The 21,607-nt window shown below is 42.1% G+C and overlaps 1 protein-coding gene across 1 annotated transcript in view; it reads right to left on the bottom strand.

Annotated features, from left to right (window-relative positions):
• Positions 1-21,607, bottom strand: part of eys (eyes shut homolog) — a 445,373-nt gene that overhangs the window by 359,129 nt on the left and 64,637 nt on the right. The window contains exon 7 of the mRNA XM_037532720.1: positions 13,615-13,774. Within this exon, the coding sequence (XP_037388617.1) occupies positions 13,615-13,774 (160 nt within the window). The remainder of the gene's footprint in view (positions 1-13,614; positions 13,775-21,607) is intronic.

Raw genomic sequence — 21,607 nt, 5'->3', positions numbered from 1 at the left:
AAAGCGGCCCAAATCTGATCTTTTACTTCATATGTGGCACAGATGTGTGTCTGTGTGGCTGTGTGAACAGATAAATCTGAATCCGACGTTTTTAATTCCGATTCCAGACGCTTTCATGTGTAGTCCTGAAACCTGATATGCATCTGATCTGCGGCAATGCGACTCCGTCTGAACAGCCAGATCAGAATTCATGCGACTTTTACATCAACCCAACTCGACGTTCTTCATAATGTCTCACTGTTGAGACTCGTGAACATTTACGCTGACGTTTCTGTATGAAACATTAGAAGATTCTCATCAAAACCCTCCGTGGTCAAAGAGATTTCGAAAGAAATGTCCGAACACAGCCGTAGGAGAACGAGGCTGCAGCGTCAAATAACGGTTAAAAGTCTGAAAGCAAAGCTTAAAGAATCCGAGGACGTGAACCAAAGAAGTGACCGCGCCCTTCTTACGGCTCCAACACATTGCGGGTGATGAGCCCAGCGGTCAGTCAGTGACGCTTCATGATCCTCTTGTGATGCTGGTGAAGATGAAGCCGATCCTCTGGGATGGCCTGGCGCTCGTTGGCAGTTGTGATTGTTTACCTCTGGATGAGCCGCGTGACACAGCATGACGCTCTGTTCTTCTGAGCATGTGGGTCAGTTTAGGAGCTGATCTGTTCGGACTGATGTCGCTTACACACATTTGTATGTGATTTGCTAAATTTGGTTAACTGAATAACGAAGGCTACGTTACACAGCAGGTGAAAGTGGTACAGATCTGATTTATTTGGCTCTTCATATTATCTTTTAAATGTGATGGACTGGTGACCTGTCCAGAGCGGTTCCTGCCTTCCACTTAGTAACTGCTGGGATAGGCTTCAGCACCCTCCGTGACCCAGAAGGACAAGCAGCTTAGATAATATGTGTAGACCAGGGCTCACAACCAAAACGTTAAAAAGAGCCAGTTTGTCCTTTCAACAAAAACCACCTTGACAGCCACAACAGTTTATTTCCATTTTAGCATCCTGGCTGTAAATATGTCTCAGTATGTGCTGATGTAGTAGTGTAGGCCAAAAATATATAATAGAAATGAAAACAGACTCACTTGGCTCTGCTTTAAGCTTCAGCTCAGCTGTAGCCACTATGCTGGAATGTCACTGCTGCACCATTTAAGGTGAAACAGGATAACGAACAAGAAGCAGGTGAATGAGAAGCGACTTCAGCTTTGTGACGTTTTAACGCTCGTCAGTTTCTCACTGATTAAACGGATCAGAAACCAGCTGGAGTGACTATAAACACTAATAAGTCCATTTGTCTCCAAATTATCGACGTCCGTCTTAAATCTCTCCCTTTGCCGTTTCGTAGCTACTACCTGGGTGAGACTGTTGTCTGTGTTGCTATGGTGACCAGCCGTCTGCGCTGATCTTCAGGGTTAAAGGGTGAATCAGCAGTTCTACATTAACTCCAGTGTTTAAGACCATTTACTGTTAAACTGTGTTGAAGGATCAGCAGAGCTTTATTTTACTGTAGAGGAGGATTATTTTATTACTACCTACTGATCTGATTCTGCTGTGGAGCCACAACAGGGCAGGAAAAGAGCCGCATACAAACCACTGCCAGTAATGAGAAACGTAAATGCTCCTCTTACATTTAGCACCTTGATGCCCCTTCCAGGCCTTCTGGATCAATCTTATGTGAATGAAGGTCGGTCTCTGACTCTGACACAGTGCTGTATATCGGTCAGGGCCAAATGCTAATGCTTTTCGAAATGACAGCAGTTAGGACCCACGCAGGCAGGCAGGCCTGTTCCAGACAGAAGTTGGTTCATCTCCTCAATACACTGCAGCACGCAAACTGGGACAAAACACTAATAACACCAGTCTCTTTTTCCTCCAGAAGACATCAAAGATATTTATGGCAATTTTTCATTGTAGCCCAATCAGTGCACTGATCACGGCGGACAGGCAGTTTGTGTTTTGTAATGCTCGCTCTCAACCCAGTGCCAGCCTTCCCTTCCCAGCCACAGTCAGGGGAATGCCACGGAGTGTGTGCACATGCTGGTTCTGTCACATCCATCCAGAAACCTCTAAATCCAATGAATTATATGGAATTATAGGAATGCTGAACAAGCAGACATTTGATTATGCGGTGAAAAATGTGTGGCAGAGACCAGGTGGTGTTCCCTTGCAAATGTTTTATGAGGGAAACGGCCACTGTAACTGCATTACGAGCTCATCTGCATTAGAATTCCTACGGCTGTTATTAGGTTACCATGCTAAAAGCATAAGGGCCAATAAGTTCTAATTTGACAGCCGTCATTTTGTAACTCATCACCAACTGTATTGGAAAGGACTGTGAAGATCTGTGGAGCTGTGATCATGAGCAGGCTCCATGAGGACTCTCAGCTCTCTCTGCTGGCAGGGTTGAGTGGTACCAATTTGAATTTATATCACTACATTTTTCACTATCTCGCTGCTGTCGGAACCAAACCTCGCATCTCCAGACTGGTACCTAAGGAAAAAAAACATACTTTTAATGGAAGTCAATGGAAGCAGATTTTTTTTTCCAAGGAAATTTGTGCCATTTATTTTGATGCATTCACCATGAAATTTACACACAATATGAAGAGCGACAGGCATCAGATTAGGTCAAAAACTAAAAAACGACAAAAAAAAGGGAGATACGAGGTTTTCTTCCGACCAAAAATAAATACCACTAACTTACCCACTGTAGACTGAAAGACATTAAAGGGCTCATATCCTCTGTTATTGTCTACTCTATGATGTTTGGGTGGTTTTATGTACAAAACAGACCATTCCTTCCACAATTTCCCAACTGCTCTTTAGTAGTTAGAGATATATATAAATGCTTAGAGCTACGTGGCTCAACACTATGGGTCTAAAAAGATGTGCGGCTGGATTGTGAGAAGCAGAAAATACAACCAACTTCTAAGCCTGAACTTGTGCCTCATTCAAAAGGCAGTCTGGTGCTGAAACACTCCCTATAACTTCAGTGTGAGTGGGCGGGGCTAAGCTGCTGTAGGCTGACCGAGTGGATGGACATCACAAAAAACATTCAACCCAAAACAGGCTGCGTCTGCAGTTTAGTTCCCGAATTTGACGGTATGAACTGCTACTTTGTGATGTTACACTTTAACAGCGTTTACACTCCAAATCCCGACTTTTTTATCGAAATAAAAATAAGAGGTAAATTCACTTTCTCATGACTGGGATCCACAGCGTTTCATGTCCATTTCACCATCTTGGCTGTAAATATGTTACAGTACATGTCTGTTTTCGAGGCTGAAGTCGCTTCTCAGGTGCCAGAATGTAACTGCTGCACCATTTAAGGTGGAACAACAAGCTGGTGAATGAGAAGCGACTTCACCTTCGAGGCTTTTTAGTGTTTGTCTGTTTCTCACTGCAGATTCAACGGATCAGGAAACCAGCTGGAGTGATGATAAACACTAAGTCCATTCGTCTCCTAATTACCAACGCTCATCTTAAATCTCTCCTTTGTTGTTTCGTTATCTACTAGCTGGGCGAGATTGTTGTCTGTGGTGCTATGGTGACCAGCATGTCAGCTCAGCTAGAGCTGCTTTTCTCACATCTCCAGCAGGAAACTTTTCCGCAAAAGTAGAACAGTTTCTTATAAAGCGTCTCTCAGCGTTCGACTTTTTACAAAGCTGAAGTCGCTTCTCATTGATCAGCTTCTTTTTCCTGTTCCACCTTAAACGGCGCCAAAACGTCACTGCAACGGGCCGCAATAGGGCAATAATAAAATAAAATAATATATACAAAAATAAAATATACTGTAATTATCTATTTAGAGGGCCTCTTTGAAAAATCATCTGCTTCGAGATTTGACCACCACTTTTAACATGCGACACATTCTGTACAGTAATTTTACTGTAACGTCATTCTCAACACAACAGAAGAAGAGGGTGCAGGCAGGGTGGAGTGGGTGGAGACGGGTGTCAGGGCTGATGTGTGACAGAAGGATAGCAGCAAGAGTGAAAGGGAAGGTTTACAAGACAGTAGTGGTCCTGCTATGATGGACGGTTTGGAGACTGTGGCTCTGTCTAAAAGACAGGAGGCTGAGCTGGAGGTGGCGGAGATGAAGATGCTGAGATTTTCGTTGGGAGTGACCAGGATGGACAAAATTAGAAATGAACAGATCAGAGGGACAGTGAAGGTGGAGCAGTTTGGAGATAAAGCCAGAGAGGCCAGGTTGAGATGGTTTGGGCATGTGTTGAGGAGGAATAGTGGATATATTGGGCAAAGAATGTTGGAGATGGAGCTGCCGGGCAGAAGGAGAAGAGGTAGACCTCAGAGGAGGTTTATGGATGTAGTGAAGGTGGACATGGAGACGGTTGGTGTGAAAGTAGAGGAGGCAGTGGATAGGGCCAGATGGAGGCAGATGATCCGCCTAAAGGGAGCAGCCGAAAGAAGAAGAAGATTCTCAACACAACACAGCTTTCTCATCGTTCTGGAAACATGGAAAATACGGACAGTATGAATATTTACAAGGTTTGCAGAGTAGTTCCATCATATTAGCATCATTTTATATCTCCAACATTTTTTTTTTAAACATAGGGCTTCCAAATGGTTTTGAACACTAATATCAATACTACTACTAAGGATATGAATATGAATAAAGGTGAGTCATCATTTTATTTAAGCTGTCCACATTTTCTCTGAAAACCAGTTTCAATTTCAGATGAAAAATCCGATTGTTTTAGTTCCAAAAACTGATATACATGCTTTCGCACCCTCTGTCTGAGAGCTGCTGAAGATGCGCACCCTAACATGAATATAATGGGACAGTAACATACTTGTATTCACTCTTATACTGGTGAACCTCCCAGACACAACAGGTTCGAACTGATTCCAGTGCAGTGTGGGAACATAAATCGTATTAGCGGTGCGCAAATACATTTCACCTCAAATGTGCAGATGGACAGACGGTACAAAGGCCTTATCTTGAGATGATCAATCGTGTCGAGCTTTTAGAAGGCCTCTCGTCTGAGCACATCGCCTAATCATATTCAAAGAACTCGACTTTTTGTACTGGACCTCTGAGGGCCAGCAGCCCTGCGAGACACGAGAACAGCCAGAGATTCAGACACATCTGAGGGCATTAATCAACGGAGACGTCATAAGCTTCCCAGTCTAAAGAAAACATCGAGCCTTGGGCTACAGCATGTAGCCAGCCAATAACATCCTAATAATAATATATTCGCTGAGAGGTCCAAAGAAAGAAGAGCAGAGCGGACAAGTCTGAAATTAAAAGCAGGCTCCTGTGATGGACTGCGGTTCCGCTGAGAGCATTTCAAGATGCCAGAAGGTGATGAATTTCATCAGTCAGTTACATCTGCCGAACAGGAGATAGTGTCATCGTTGCGGGAACGGAGATCTGAGGCTCGGGCGAGAATAAAAAGGCGAGCGCTAATGAACAGCAATGGAGATAGCATGCACCGCCGAAAACTGTGTCAGCTGGCGGGAAAGATAAAAGACAGCTCTGCGTTTGGGAAATACGGAAAAACATCCGACGAGAGAGGCTTTTGTCAGGAAACACGGCTTTGTGTGCGGGTTTGTAGTGTTTTGTGTATCTCATAATATGAAGCTTATTTAGAATTCAATTACATCCATCATGAAAGCAGCCTCGGCTTGTTTCGGCGAGGAACATGGGGCATGTCTCTGTTTTCATGCTTCATGTGTGGAAAGATCATAAATCATAAGCTTCACGCGCTTTTCAGGCGCTTACATCGGAACTCCGAGACAATATAGGCGACTGAGCTCCGGCAAAGGAAAGTTATCAGAGAAGTCGTTTCATTGAATTGCATCGTTTGTGCTTTTGATTATTTATTTATTTATTTATTTATTTATTTATTTATTAATTTTGCAGTTTCATCAACATTTAAGAGACAACAGGACGTAACAATGGCATAATTTGCCTTTGTCAGCACTTTTGATTCTACGCTCCATCATAAACTTGGTCTATCTGAGAAAGGGCAATAGCCAGGTTTCCATCCAGCTGTGGAACCGAATAAGAATAATGAGATAATAATAATAATAGTAATAATAATAAGACACTGCTGATCTTTTATTGCATATGCATTTCCAGGCATTTCCCTCTCAAAGCGCTAAATAATAGGAGGAGATTATTATGATGGAGCACTTATACTGATTACCAAGACTTAGGCCTAATCCCATTTCTTATTTGTACCCCTACCCCCTGCTTTCGAGTGTCACCCTAATCCCTTGGACTCGAGTCATGATGGGTAGTGGCCGAAATCTTCCCTACAAAATGGAACAACCCTAAAAATAAATAAATAAATAAATAAAAAAGAGCATCACTTCATTAACTGCTACTAGCGCCGCTCTGTAGGTGACCCTGCCCGTCTGCAGGGACAGCAGAGGAGGGGAAAGTTCAGCTCCTCACTGCTGGGCTTTAGTTACATTTAGGGATCAGACGCCTTCAAAGAGGGGGGCAGTTATTTATCATCACCCCCCCCTAATTATTCAGTGATATGAAGCTGAAGTCAGAGATTCTCCAGATTCTCGTTTGAATTTTCCCGTTCCACCTTAAACGGAGCAGCAGTTACATTCTGGAGCTTCAGGCGTCAGAACTGCTGGACTATTTAAGGTGGAACAGGACAATTAGCTAACCAGCTACCGAGACATAGTGATTTTTATGCTTGTTATGAAGAAAGACGACCAAAATCCACTGAAATGATATTAAACAGTGATAAAACAGTGATTACTGTCATTTTTAACAGAAAAATTCTCACATTTGTGGGTTTCTTTAGTTTCTTGTGCTCCGTCTCGCCGTTTTTTTTCCTCATAACTCTCCGTTTGGAGTCTCTGAAAAACCTCTGTTTGGAGGGCCATGTAGCCCCAACACTTCACCCCACCCCTCCAGCTCAACAAGAACCGGGACAACCTGCCCCTAGACCTGAACGCAGAAAACGGAGAGGTAGGGGCGAAGCGTGAAACGGGATTGGGCCTTACAGTAAACACTGACTGGTTAAGAGTGTCTTATCTTTGGTGATAATACAGCTGTAATTCGGGGCGGCACGGTGGTGTGGTGGGTAGCGCTGTCGCCTCACAGCGAGGAGGGCTTCCAGTTCAATTCTCCAGCCGGGCGGCCAGGGTCCTCTCTGTGTGGAGTCTGCATGTTCTCCCCGTGTCTGCGTGGGTTTCCTCCGGGTTCTCCGGTTTCCTCACACGGTCCAAAGACATGCAGTCAGGCCAATAGGACGTGCTAAATTGCCCCTGGGTGTGAGTGACTGTCTGTGTCTGTCTGTCTGTCTGTCTGTCTGTCTGCCCTGTGATGGACTGGCGACCTGTCCAGCGTGTATCCTGCCTTCCGCCCGAAGACTGCTGGGATAGGCTCCAGCATCCCCCCGCGACCCTGACGGAGAAGCGGCTTAGAAAATGGATGGATGGATGGATGGATGGACAGCTGTAATACGGCATTTCACTGACGCACGCTTCACAATGACGTGATCAAAACCACACAATTCCCAAACACTTCAACAAATGAACAAGCACTCTACATGATCACGTTTTCCAGATGTGCCCAGCAGTCCTGGGCCAGGGTGGTGGGGGTCCCTCCTGGGTGTCCGGAGCAACATCGCGCTGCCGCCTTTAAACTCGCATGTCTCCGAGTGCGGTATTCCCACGGGACAGATACTGTTCAACGGCCTGAGCTTCACCACAAGCCAATTTTACGTTACTTTCCTAAAAGAATTATTTCTTATATCGACAAAATCACAGCTCTTTTGCTTCAATCTAGTTATTTTCACTCAAAACGTCAAAACCTTGAGAAAAATACGCGATTATTTCGCCTGCGTTGATTAAAGGTCTTTTTCTCTTTCGCCTGGCACGGACAGATGTTGCATTGCGCTGGTTTCAAAACCGTGCCTATGTTCAGATTCCATGAAAGTCTTAAACTCAATGCCTTAAACCCCCCCACCAATGCAAAGTGTCAGCGCACTCCTAAAACAGCCATTAAGCACAAGTCACGTACAGTTCAGGACACATTTCTGAGATTAGACACACATATTCCACTTAAGCGAAGTAGAAAACTGAAAAAACTCCAAACGACCATCTAAGACCTGGCAGTCCAGGCAGACCTGCTTTTCCTGGCAATGAAATATGAATAAGGTAATGGCCATTTTGACTTGAAATGAAAGAAATGAAGGACGGTCTCTGATATTCGCACAATTCTGTACGAGCAAATGTAATGACTCAGGAAATATCCACTAATCAGCGTCAGGCATCTTAAGCCCATTTAGCGTCTTATGTTTTGTTGTCCGTTGATGAGATAAAGGACTTTTTCATTTCTACACTAGTCCACTGGAAGCCGCAGCCATCCATCCGGCCGAGCAACAATGGGAACACACGAGCGGCCGTATCGCTTTATACTACTCGCGTTTACAGTATTTATCCGTCTCCATCGGAGCACTTCGCATTTCATTTTATCCACAACAACAATGTATCCACCTGGCGTGAATTTGGGATGTTATTCGATATAAAAAACGAGTTTTATTTACTACTAAACACAGCCAGGCTTTCAGAACTCCATGGTTTCAATAAGGCATCATAGATCCCAGTTTTCAGCACAATTTTCCTTTTCTTTTTTTTAGGCAATCAACCAAAACGTTCAGTGTTGAAACGTGTTGCACTGGAGCGAAAAGAGCAGCGGTGAGAAGCCACAACGTATAAATGTCTGTATTTGATTAGTTCTCTCACTTAACTTTTTCCTTTTACTCGCCACTTTTCCAAAGGAAAATCTCTACTTTCTACTCACGTTTTCAAACCAGGCTTGTTACTGTACATTTTGCATTTATGTATGTTTCTTTGTTTAAAACAGGCAACATTTCAACGGCTGACTGGCTGCTCCCAGCTACCAAGAACGAGGGACAAGGATGAAAAAATGGCAAATGTCTAATATAAAACTTAAGTTTTATATTTAACAAAAATCTAAAGCCAAAGAAACTAAGGGTGGTGAGCCAGTGCACGTTCTTAATGGTGCAAATATGTCCAAAAAAAAAATTTCTTTTTAGGCCTCCCTTACAAAAACTGTTGGAGCCGGCTGGTTTAAAAACCAATTCTTGGCTTATGCGCTACAAATAAATAAATACATAAATAAATACAAAAACTGATATCAAAATCAGTCATTTGCATGATTTTACAGACGATGCATGCAGAGTCATTATAAACCCACCGTTATTCAAGCTCAGCGTCTTAAAACTTTCACTCAATAAAGACCATTGTTTAAAAAATTGAATTCAAATTAAATAAATACTTTTTTTTAACTTTAAGTATATACAGGACCATGTACTGTTATACATTTACTTGAGTAAAACCATGTAAATCATACTTCAAATACAATTTTTTGTTGTTTTTTTTTACCAGAGAGCTTGAGAGCTTATACTCTTCCTGAGCGAGGGGTTTGCGTAACGCTGCCAACGAGTACTGAAAACGTGTAATGTGGAAATTGGCACAGTGCTTAGTTTAAAGTTCAAGCCTAAATCATAACGTGCCTTAGTCCACATGTCAGGATCCGGGCTTCGCAGGCCAAATCAGCTCAGTGCCTCATTAAACACACCTGACTCAGCTCATCAGCTGATTAGCAAGGCCTTCATGCGCTGATCTCCACAGCACTTTGGTCTGGAAGGTCCCCGGTTTGACGAGCCTGCCTTAAACCACGTTCAGTAATCTCAAGCTGATTTTTTCCAGTGGTACTATTATTTTTCACTGTAAGACACTGTAATCTATAAATATGATAAAGTCTGCCTCATACAGCTGAAGTTTCCCCAGAATTTTGTCCATTTTCACAGATAAAATTGCACAGGCTGCTTAATAAGTCATCACAGTTTGAAGCGAGTTCATGCAAAACTATCATTTCACCACGAGAGACACTGCAAGTCACGCCGGACGGGATTCCTCAAGACTTCAGTGGCCTTTTCAAGTATGTAGCAGCTTCAGAACACAGAGCATCCGCGACGCCTTCCGAGCATATGGAGGGAGCGCGCACCGTCATCCTGACCAGGGGTGCATATCAAACCCTTTTCCTTGTTTGTTTGTGTTTGGCGTTCACAAACAAGCCCTCGCCATCGCGAGAGCCAACGTGGAGATCTGTTTACTCTGCTAGATTTACTGACGAAGTGTTCTGTAACCTCCGCCTGCCCTTCATTTTTCAGACATGATGAAGCGAATTACGGAATAATCCACTTAGGAAAGGCAATGTGCAAAGATGAGTAACGGGAAAGGCATGGCTTTAGGCAACAGGGCTCATTTGAGTAGAACAGAGGCCCTGGCTTTCATTCAACACTCGCAGCAGATGGCACGGCCGGGGAGTTGGAAATGCAATAACATTTAAATATATTTTAGGTAGACAGCAGATAGAACAGTCTATTGTGGGATACGGGGCGGGGTGGGGGGATTGGGTTTCAATGGGAATCCACTACAGAAAGTTCTTGCTAACGCTGCTTTTTGAGAGGACGGTGTAGTCTCTGGAGAATATGTGCGCTTTAGGTAAAGGAGAGACTTTTAAATTAACTTTTCCTCGCTCTGTTAAGTTTCATCCAATTCTGCCCATGTTTCAGCTTCCGTGTCGCCACGGAATACACGCGCATGTACGGTTGATATCTGTGCCTTACAACTTCAGTACTCTGCTACTATACATAAAACCATGTGCACAACTGTAAACTAACTTGTTTATTTCCTTTTTCTTTTTTTTCCTTTTAGACTTATGGAAATTCACGTTCATGTCAGCACCGTGAGCACTTGGCGGGTAAAAAAAAGATTCCGATTTAGATGTCTGAAAAAAGACAGTGCCACTCCGAATCCGAATCACCTGTCCCGCTCCCACCCGCAGTTCCATCCAGGCGAACTGACGTTCAGTTTCTGACGCAGTCTATTCGCGAATTCATTCTTCTCTGCTGAAACAACGGGGCAGTCATGGTCATCAGGCTCACTGTGAGGAACTTCACCAAATGCCATTTATTCCCAGTAAACACAAAGCAGGAATTTAACCGTAGAACTCTGGCTGTCGGCCTGAAGGCCCTTGTCTCTGTGAGTTACGAGAATTTGCATGTTCACGTGATTGGCTGCTTCACAACTCTTAGAATGACCACCTGTTTTACTGTTATCATTCATTTTATAATATATATATATATATATATATATATATATATATATATATATATATATATATATATATATACACAGTGGGGCAAAAAAAGGTATTTAGCCGCTGATTGTACAAGTTCTCCTACTTAGAAAGAAAAGAGGTCTGTAGTTTTCATCATAGGTTCACTTCCACTATGAGAGACAAAATGAGAAAAAAAAATCCAGGAAATCACGTTCTAGGATTTTTAAAGAATTTATTTGTAAATTATGGTGGAAAATAATTATTTGGTCACCCACAAACGAACAAGCAAGATTTCTGGCTGTCACAGACCTGTAACTTCTTCTTTAAGAAGCTCCTCTGTCCTCCACTCGTTACCTGTATTAATGGCACCTGTTTGACCTCGTTATCTGTATAAAAGACACCTGTCCACAGCCTCAAACAGTCAGACTCCAAACTCAACCATGGCCAAGACCAAAGAGCTGTCAAAGGACACCAGGAAGAAAATTGCAGACCTGCACCAGGCTGGGAAGAGTGAATCTACAGTAGGCAAGCAGGTTGGTGTGAATAAAGCAACTATGGGAGCAACTGTAAGAAAATGGAAGACGTACAAGACCATTGATAATCTCTCTCGATCAGGGGTCCACGCAAGATCTCATCCCATGGGGTCATAATGATCATGAGAAAGGTGAGCAAAAATCCCAGAACTACACGGAGGGACCTGATGAATGACCTGCAGAGAGCTGGGACCAAAGTAACAAAGGCCATCAGTAACACACGACGCCGAGAGGGACTCAAATCCTGCAGTGCCAGGCGTGTCCCCTGCTTAAGCCAGTACATGTCCAGGCCCATCTGAAGTTTACCAGAGAGCATACGGATGATCCAGAAGAGGACTGGGAGAATATTATGTGGTCAGATGAAACCAAAATAGAACTTTTTGGTAAAAACTCAACTCGTCGTGTTTGGAAGAAGAAGAATGCTGAGTTGCATCCCAAGAACACCAAACCTGCTGTGAAGCATGGGGGTGGAAACATCAGGCTTTGGGGCTGTTTTTCTGCAAAGGGGACAGGACGACTGATCCGTGTTGAGGGAAGAATGAACGGGGCCATGTATCATGAGATTTTAAGCCAAAACCTCCTTCCATTAGTGAGAGCATTGAAGATGGAACGTGGTTGGGTCTTCCAGCATGACAATGATCCCAAACACACCTCTCGGGCAACGAAGGAGTGTCTCCGTAACAAGCATTTCAAGGTCCTGGAGTGGCCTAGCCAGTCTTCAGACCTCAACCCCATAGAAAATTTGTGGAGGGAGTTGAAAGTCCGTGTTGCCCAGCGACAGCCCCAAAACATCACTGCTCTAGAGGCATCACTGCTCTATCTGCAAGAGGAATGGGCCAAAATACCAGCTACAGTGTGCAAACCTGGTGAAGACTTACAGGAAACGTTTGACCTCTGTCATTGCCAACAAAGGTTATGTTACAGAGTATTGAGTTGAACTTTTGTTATTGACCAAATACTTATTTTCCACCATAATTTACAAATGAATTCTTTAAAAATCCAACAAATGTGATTTCCTGGATTTTTTTTCCTCATATTGTCTCTCATAGTTGAAGTGAACCTATGATGTAAATTACAGGCCTCTCTCATCTTTCTAAGTAGGAGAACTTGCACAATCAGTGGCTGACTGAATACTTTTTTGCCCCATATATATATATATATATTTTAGAGTTAGAGATGGTTCTACTACATTTAGGCTGTTCAGTAATTTGCGAGAGGTGTGGTCTTGTCCTGCTCCCGCCTGCAGTGGGCTGGTTACCCACCCACTCCCACGCACATCACTGAAACCTGCTTCAGCATCACGATATATTGCGGCAAACCCACGGGTCCAGTGGTAATTCTGCAGGAGTGCAGATCTCTTTTTGGGAGAGATTAGATGTAGGATAATCCAAGAGCATAAAGAAGAAGAAAGAGGCTGTTACTCAGAAAAAGAAATTTCCAATGGAATGACCACCCCAGAGTCCAGACCTCAACACCACTGAATGGGTTTGATTACTTCAGAAAATCTTCATCCTTTTTTCCTTTTTTTTATCTTTTTTTGAAGATTTCGATACAGATAGTGTGTTGATGTAACTTTTTGAATGATTATTTCATTAATGTATTAATTAATTTATCTATTGTATTTATTCATTTATTCTATTTAATTTACCCTCTGTAACTACTACTATTATTATTATTATTTTTTTTCCTTCTAATGTTTTTTTTCCAATTTATTTTATTTATTTATTTATTTTTTCCCCCTCTACGTATACGTGTTCTTTTGTGTATGTATGTATTATGTGAGTATGTCTGGTATTGTGAGGGTTGGGGGGTGGCGAATACAGTGTGTTTTTAGTTTAGTCTGAACTGGTAAAGACACTGATCCAGTAAATACGGGGTGTTTTTCCTCTCTGTAGTGTTGTTTTGGAATCAAGCGCTGTGAAGCTGCCACCTACCTGTGTAACCTGGGGAACATGTGCATGTGTAATGTGGGGATGCAGTCGGCTGACTCGTGCTGACACAGGTAGCTCCGTTCAAACACCTGTTAGGGTAGATTAAGCAGGCGTCCACCACATACTGACAAAGCTCTCCCGTCCAGCCCGGGGCACAGAGACACTGTCAGAAAGAGAATCGGCGTTAGCTGCACTTCTAACCATAACTGCTCAATGATTTACTGTAAAAGGGGGCTGTTTATAATTGGTCAATATTTAGAGACAATAGAAATACATTTTGCTTCTTGCCCGTTTTGCTTTTGGCTTGTACTTCAAAGTTGCAAAGAAACAGTAAAACAGAATAAAGTGAATGTGTAAGTAGATTAGGCTTTGCTCACTGAAGTGGCCCAATTCCACCATGACACGCTTTCATAGGTGGTGCTGAAATCCGATCCGTATCTGATCTGCGGGAACGTGACTCGGTCTGAACGTTCGGATCAGAATTCATGCAACTTTCACGACAATCCAACTCGGCATTCATCATAATTTTGCACTGCTGAGACTCGTGAGCATTTAGGCTGATGTTTCTGTACAAAAAAATGAAAAGAGGCTCATCAAAACCCTCTGTTTTGACAAATGTCTGAACACGGACGTAGGAGAACGAAGTCTGAAAGCAAAGTTTAAAGAATCGGAGAACATGAACCGAAGAAGTGACCGAGCCCTTTTTATGACGAGCTGGATAACATTGTGGGTGCTGAGCCCAGGCGGTCAGTCAGTGAAGCTTCATGAGGGCTCCTGTGATGCTGTTGAAGATGAAGATGGGACTGGCGTTCGTTGACGGTCGTTATTGTTCACCTCTGGATGAAGCTCTGAGCATGTGGGTCAGTCTAAGAGCTGGTCTGTTCAGACTGATGTCCCATACAGATACATTTAAAAGATAATCTAAACAGCCAAACAAAACAATGAGATTTGGTGAGAAGATCAGATCTGGACCACTTTTACCTGCTGAGTGAACGCAGCCTTAGCAATCAGATACCAATGGAGTCAATGCTTATGTTTATATGGTCTTACATTGTCCAGAATTGTTGTCCTTAGAGTAATAATTTAGCTCAGCGTACACTGTTTCACCGTGGAGGCCGCTGAATGACGCCAATGATGAAATGCTTCTTTCAACTTTCAGTCCCTTTGGTGAAACTTCGGATGTCTATCGGAATACAGCCCGAGCGAAATAAAACCTCCCTCTCAAGGCCCCGAATCAACCTCAGAGTTACAGGAGCATCTGCACTGAAAAGTTGCAGAGAACCGAGACATTATCGGTCTAAATTAACCAGACAAATGGCCTCATTTTCGTCCGAGGCTGAGGATGAAGAAACAGCGGTGATGTGGTTCATTTGCACTGGACAATGTCAATGTTTTGATTATGGCTGACGTTAATTAGGCGCTAGCCCACCGGCAGCCTACAGTCTAACCACTGATTCAACAAACTTATCAGATCACAGCCGACTGAGAGTAATCAGCAGGGAAATACAGAGCGATCAAACAATGTCACGATGACAATGACGGCTTAATTCATAAAGTCGGAGGCGAAAATGAAGTGACTAGCGTTTTAAGACAGGGGAAGGTGGAGCGTGTATGATTTTGATGAATTCTTCAGTGAATGTTTCTCGGGCAAGAGGACAACACAAGCCTCTCTAACTCCGTCTAAAACATGTTGGAAAAGGACTAGATTGATTTCTATGAAGTAGTAAGGCTCATATTGGCACTTACTAGAATCTAGTGCTGTGAAAACGTACATAACCTTGTTGAAATCTTCTATTTTTGCATATTTATGACAATCTAAATTACTTACCATAAGAAAAAAACAACCCGAGTCAACACAAAACACAGTGCTTTTAAATGATCGATCCATTTGTTAAAGGAAAACCACCAACTCGCCCTGTGTGAAAAAGCAGCTGGCCCCCTGGTTACTCATCAACCAATTAAACCAATTAAAGAATTGATTTCAATAGATCATTTAAACTAGACGCACCTAGGCCTCATTACTACCAGCCCAAACATCACTTAGAACCTTTCTAGCAATGTGATGTTGGCTAAAAGGTCCCAAGAGGCAGCAAACTATGCTACAATCAAAAGAAATTAGAGAGGAAATTAGGCAACATCTAAGGCATGTAAGATCCAGAGGAGGATGGGTTGCCCTGTTGAGTCTTGGTTCCTTTCCAGGTTTCTTTCTCTTGCTCTCAGGGAGTTTTCCTCATAGCTATAAACACAAAGATGCCATGTTGTCCGTTGTTCTCCATCAGAAGCGGCACGTCTGTGAGTCCGCCATGTTGGGGAGGTCAAGATCCACTGAATTCAATAGAGTTCAGTAGAATATAATACATACAGATCTGGGACGGAAATTCAGAACGTTTATGGTATTAACTTACTTCAATACGAAGCTCTCAAAAAAGATGGTTCTTCGAGGGTTCATTAGGGCCTCATTCACCAAAAAATGATCATCTTTAAACCCACTTTCGCAGTTTTGACAAAGACTCTGACACCAATCTTTCACCAGTGTTCTCTTATTTGGCACTTCTTCTGAGGTAAGAACGGAATCCACACACTCAAGAGCACAGAGGTGAGAACAGTTCTGTGCTTTAATGTCACGTCATGAATCTGACGGAGACTTTCCTCAAGAACACATCGATAGATATCGGTGAATGAGGCCCAAAGGTTCTAAGTAGAAACATGAACACTCAAAGAACCACCGATCTTTGAGGAACTTTTTATACAGAACCTTTTAGAAAGTGGTTCTAGTGGTTCTATGTAGAAACATGAACACTCAAAGAACCACCGATCTTTGAGGAACTTTTCATACAGAACCTTTTAGAAAGTGGTTCTAGTGGTTCTATGTAGAAACATGAACACTCAAAGAACCACCGATCTTTGAGGAACTTTTCATACAGAACCTTTTCGCAAAGTGGTTCGAGTGCTTCTATGTAGAAACATGAACACTCAAAGAACCACCGATCTTTGAGGAACTTTTTATACAAAAACTTTTCGAAACTGGTTCTAGTGGTTCTAGGGCACCAAAAATGCTTTTTTTCCTATTGTCAAGCTTGTAACGATGGCAGAACATACCAACAATGCTTACTCAGCATTAACAATCATAGCAAATGAATGAATATAATAACTACACTGGGTTAAAATCGTCTGTTCAGGCTATTAAACGAAACGGTCTTAATAGAAAACCAGAGGAAAAAACAATCACAACAATAGGATCTCTGAGCTTCACCAACCACACAGCCACATCTACACAAACATGAGTGTGGATCACTACGTTCCCTCCGTTATATAATCCTATCCCACAGTGTAAAATTCTTGAAACAGTGGAATTTTGGACGGTATCTTTCTTAAACTGATACTGAATGCAGTCCAGCAGCAATGTTGACCTCCCCTAAAACGGCGGTGCCGTTGGCGCTGGACCCAATATGGCATCTATGTATGTACATCTAAGTTTTTCCTTGCCACTGTTGCCCTTGGTGATGCTCACTGGGGCTTGGACACAAATTTTCTGTTATATAAGCCTGTTATAGTTGGCTCTAAATTAATAAACTTTGACTTCACTTGGAGGTGTGGGGGTGCATCTTTGGCTGGCTTTACACAGTGAAACTTCCAAGGAACCAGATTGTTGTGAGTTACCAACCAAATAATTTCTGTGCAACTTGACAGCTGGACGAAGCAATTAAAAACAATCGGAGTGGCACGCAGCACAATTAATTACTCCACCAGATTATACTATTTTTTGATATACTCTCAATAACCTAATAACCTCATCTGGAAGATGCAATTCATATATTTGTCTTTACATATTTCAATCAGTAAATCGAGTGAATTCAGTGGTTTGAAAGTATGACATCACATGACACCCTACCGGCATTTTGATTGGCTACTCCATGAAACCGGTTTCATAAAGTTGAGATACTTGCAACTGCTGAGTTTCACATGAATTGCATGTTTTACTTCATGCAGCTCAAGTTTCATGAAGGTTTCATGCAACTAAAGTTCCAGGAAATTTTAGTTCAGCATCTGTCAACGTAAGCGTTTTAAGCCTGTTTATGTTACGAGTAGAGTGGCTAACAATAGCGCATGTGGCTGAAATGACTGCACACACTTTCGGCAAAAGGGCTTCTCCACAGTGCTTAAAATACTAAAACAAAGAAGGTCGATGGCTTTTAACAGTAACAGAAATGCTGTAGAGAATATCACAACTGATCAAAAGCCATGGTATATAACTGTTGTATATAACATCATGCCTTCAATAAAGACCCCTTGATTTCTTATTTCTGACAGTGTTTTCAAAGTCGCTGTAACTTAATTTTTTTTTTTTTTTATGAAGGATCACTTTAATATCCGTGCACAACCTCAGAAAACCTGTTCTCTGGCCGCTCCGATTGCCCACTCCCTGCCTTCATGAATAATGTTAAACGTTCACATGCAATTATCGGAGGTTTTGGACCAGTGGGCATTTCACACATCTGCCTGTCTTTCCAGTTACTAAGCTAAACTGCCAAAGTTGAGTATATGCAGTACTGTACGTTATGTGGCTTAAGTGAAGGTCAAGTCATTCTTGGGGGGGGGGGTTCATTTCCCAAAGCTGCATGCATGCTCTCTGGAAGACTGGATTCCAGTCAAGCAGACACATGAGCTCATTTGCAAACTTCAAATCAATCCGGTAAGTAATCTGACCTGTGAAAAAATTCACTGTGCTTCTCATTTTTCTGATTAAAATTCAATTGCCTTGGACGTTTTTCCCTTCTTTTGCTATAAAAAAGTGAAAAGAATATCATACAGTGTTTAAAACACAGCAATCAGAACCATTCCTACCTGTCCATATGTCTGATACAGGCCCGGATCATCTCATGGGTTTAACCAGCATGTGCCAGGGGGCTGAGCCACTAGGTGGCAATTATGGCAGCATATAAACAGCTATCCTGACTTTGCAGTAGTGGCATCATTGTGTGTGATCGTTCCTGAACATCTTGACCGACCAATAGAGTCGAGGGTGAAACATTTCCAAAGAGAAACACAAAGAAAAATACCAGCCCAAGTTGCTGCGTCGTGACCTGTGAACTGTACATCAAAGGTAAGATATAAATGATCTATACCAACGTGGCGGTTTGCTTCAGCTGAGATGTTTTAAAGTTTACTGATGTTATTTGTCTGTGTTATATGTGTTCCAGCTTATGTCGTCTTCACTGCGGTGAATTTTGAGCTTGTTGAGAGCGGACATGTGCTTTATAGGGAAGTGTTGCATTAGCTGCTGGATTTATGTCAACCTGCATTCTTGTTAATGTGTGCAAAATCTTGCTATTGTTTTTTTGTCAACTGGAAAATAAAATACATATGTGCAGTGATGATGTGCCCAACACTATGGTTAGTATGTTGTCACCGCAGCGCTGCACAGCCTTCATGGTACCTGCTGTGGTTTCACAAAAAATGCCCTGACCGCCTATGAAAACACTAGCCAGGTAGGGGTCCACTAAACTATGTACTGGTAGAAATCGGGAAGGTCTTGTTTTCCTCTGTCCCCAAGAACATGACGACAATTATTTCCAAAAATAATCTGGTGGGCTCATCAGCTGAAGGCACGCTTTTCCACTTTGTGCCAGTGAATCTCAGAAAAACAGTTCCAAGCTCGAAAACAGGGGCTGGATTCATAGAAGTGTCTTAGGAAAAAAGTAGTTACGAGAAATCGTTATTCTTCAAATATCCTTTTAGGAATGATCTTTTTTTCTTACTATTTTCTTAGGAATAATAGCCTCACTCTCATCTCAGGCTGTGAGATTTGACAAGATAAATGTAGATGTGACCAGGGAAAGGTAGATGCTGCCTGTCCTGTTGTCCGTCCTGGTCTGTCGCCCCCACAATTATCGTGTTTGGCTTCCTTCCTTCCTTCCTTCCTCCATCACCTCTAGTTCTTGTTTGCTGAATTTGTTAAATGTTTGCTTTGATGCTTTACCTCCATTTGGCTGAGTGGATTGAACTAAACGACATAAATAACAGCTAATACAGATTTCAAATGTATCATTTGTTACATGGTAAAATGTATAAGAAAAAACTATGAAGATTTTATTAAGAATGTCTTAAGAAAATAAGATCAAAACCTACAGGAAATAAAACTCACTTAAGCTGAATACTGTAAAGACTCATGCACCTCATTTGACTGCAAAAGTTGCAAGTGCCTCAACTTTATGGACAGAGTTTCATTGAAACTACCAGCCAAAATACAGCTAATGCATCACTTGATCATATTAAATGAAATCATTTCAAATGACTGAGCTCACCAGGTCAGTGATCGATTAACTTCATGCAGGTGGGTAGTTTATCATTTTGTCAGTTGAGCCATGACAACAAACCTGCTAGCTAACTCTAGCTAAGCCAGCTAACTCTGACAGCTGTTTAAAACCTCTGCTTGTTCCAGCGTTTACTCTTCAAGCCTGCTGTTACTGTGATCTACAGAATTAGATCATTCAGATGGCTCTTTTAACAATAATACAGTGAGAATAACACTGTGAGAACAACCCCCACCCCCCAAGTGCTTATTACTGTCATTATAGTACGATAAGTTGTAATTACACAAATATATCACTGCTGTCGGAACAAAACCTCGCATCTCCAAAACGGTAACTTTACAGGAGAAGGAAAAAGCTTTACTTTTAATGGAAGTCAATGGAACCAGACTTTTTACCTAGTAATTTTGGGTCATTTTATTTGGCCCATTCATCATGAAATTTACATACAGCGCTAAGAGCTACAAGTATTTTCAAATAATGTCTAAAACTGATAAACGAGGTTTTGTTCTGACCACGATGTGCTTAATTAATTACACAATCACCTAAAAACGTATTACATTTATATTCAAATTATCTTCTGAATATGCAGATTTGACGCTGCACTTCTAACTTCAGACCAACAATCTGTTCATACGCAAACGCATACCCTTCAGGGTCTTAGTGAGCAAGAGTCCTTTTGAAAGCAAGGTCCCAACAACAGTCTGAATGTATACTCTCACAGATGTCTAAATTACATGAGACTGAAAGCCCGGCAAGGTACAGCCGACGAGTACGGTCCTGCGATTTAAAAGGTTTTACGAGCATAAAATTTACATCTACACATACAAATTTACACTCTGACATCCAGCTCATATCAGCCAACATTCATGTTTCAGACACTGCTTATAATATAACAGACACTCTGACCGCTTTACAAATGGCATCCATTAAAATCAATGGATATGAAGCGCCCTCTTTGATCTGATCCATAACAAATAAGAACAGAAATATCTATTGGCTGCATGTGAGGGGCTTTCGGCACATCATTCAAAAGAGCAGATGAGGCAGGGAAAATGACAGTAAGATGATATTAAAATTGAGGAGTATGACTAGGACTCCGGGACATGCACATAAATCACGGCGCGCAGCCGCTAACGTGACAATGGCAAAACTGATACAGGCAAAATTGTTATAAATGAATACTTGAGTAGATATGAATCAACTGTCAAGCTACGATGCTGGTTTGGTCTTATCAAGGTGCATTATTTGTCATATCACTGATGCTTCTGGACGGGGGCAAGTGAGCAGACTGAATGACAGCGTTATGGTGGCGCAAGATGTAATTCTTACAATTTACAGAGATAAAATGCAACAGCGGCATGTGTGGTTCTGTTAGACTTACAAAAGAGTTTTGGCACAGTAAAATCCGCAATATTACTGTCTAAATTGAGAGTCATGGATTGTTCAACTACAGTATTTGCGTGTCTAGCACCTTCTCTGTCTGGGGGGGCACAGAAAGTAGCGTATTTTCTGAAGCAAAAGCAGTGATTGGTGGTGTTCCTCAAGGCACTGTTCTAGGCCCTTTATTGTTTCTGTTATATACGGCATTAACAACATGGAAGTTTGTAAATAAGTACATTATAGTCAAATTCTTCAAAAACTAAACCTAAATCACAGCCTGAGTGTCTAGTCTGCCAAATGCA

This window comes from Pygocentrus nattereri, chromosome 22 (assembly GCF_015220715.1).
Source record: "Pygocentrus nattereri isolate fPygNat1 chromosome 22, fPygNat1.pri, whole genome shotgun sequence".
In the NCBI taxonomy this organism is placed as follows: domain Eukaryota; kingdom Metazoa; phylum Chordata; class Actinopteri; order Characiformes; family Serrasalmidae; genus Pygocentrus; species Pygocentrus nattereri.
Note: the sequence above shows the minus strand (reverse complement) of the source record. Positions and strands in the feature narration are given on the sequence as shown.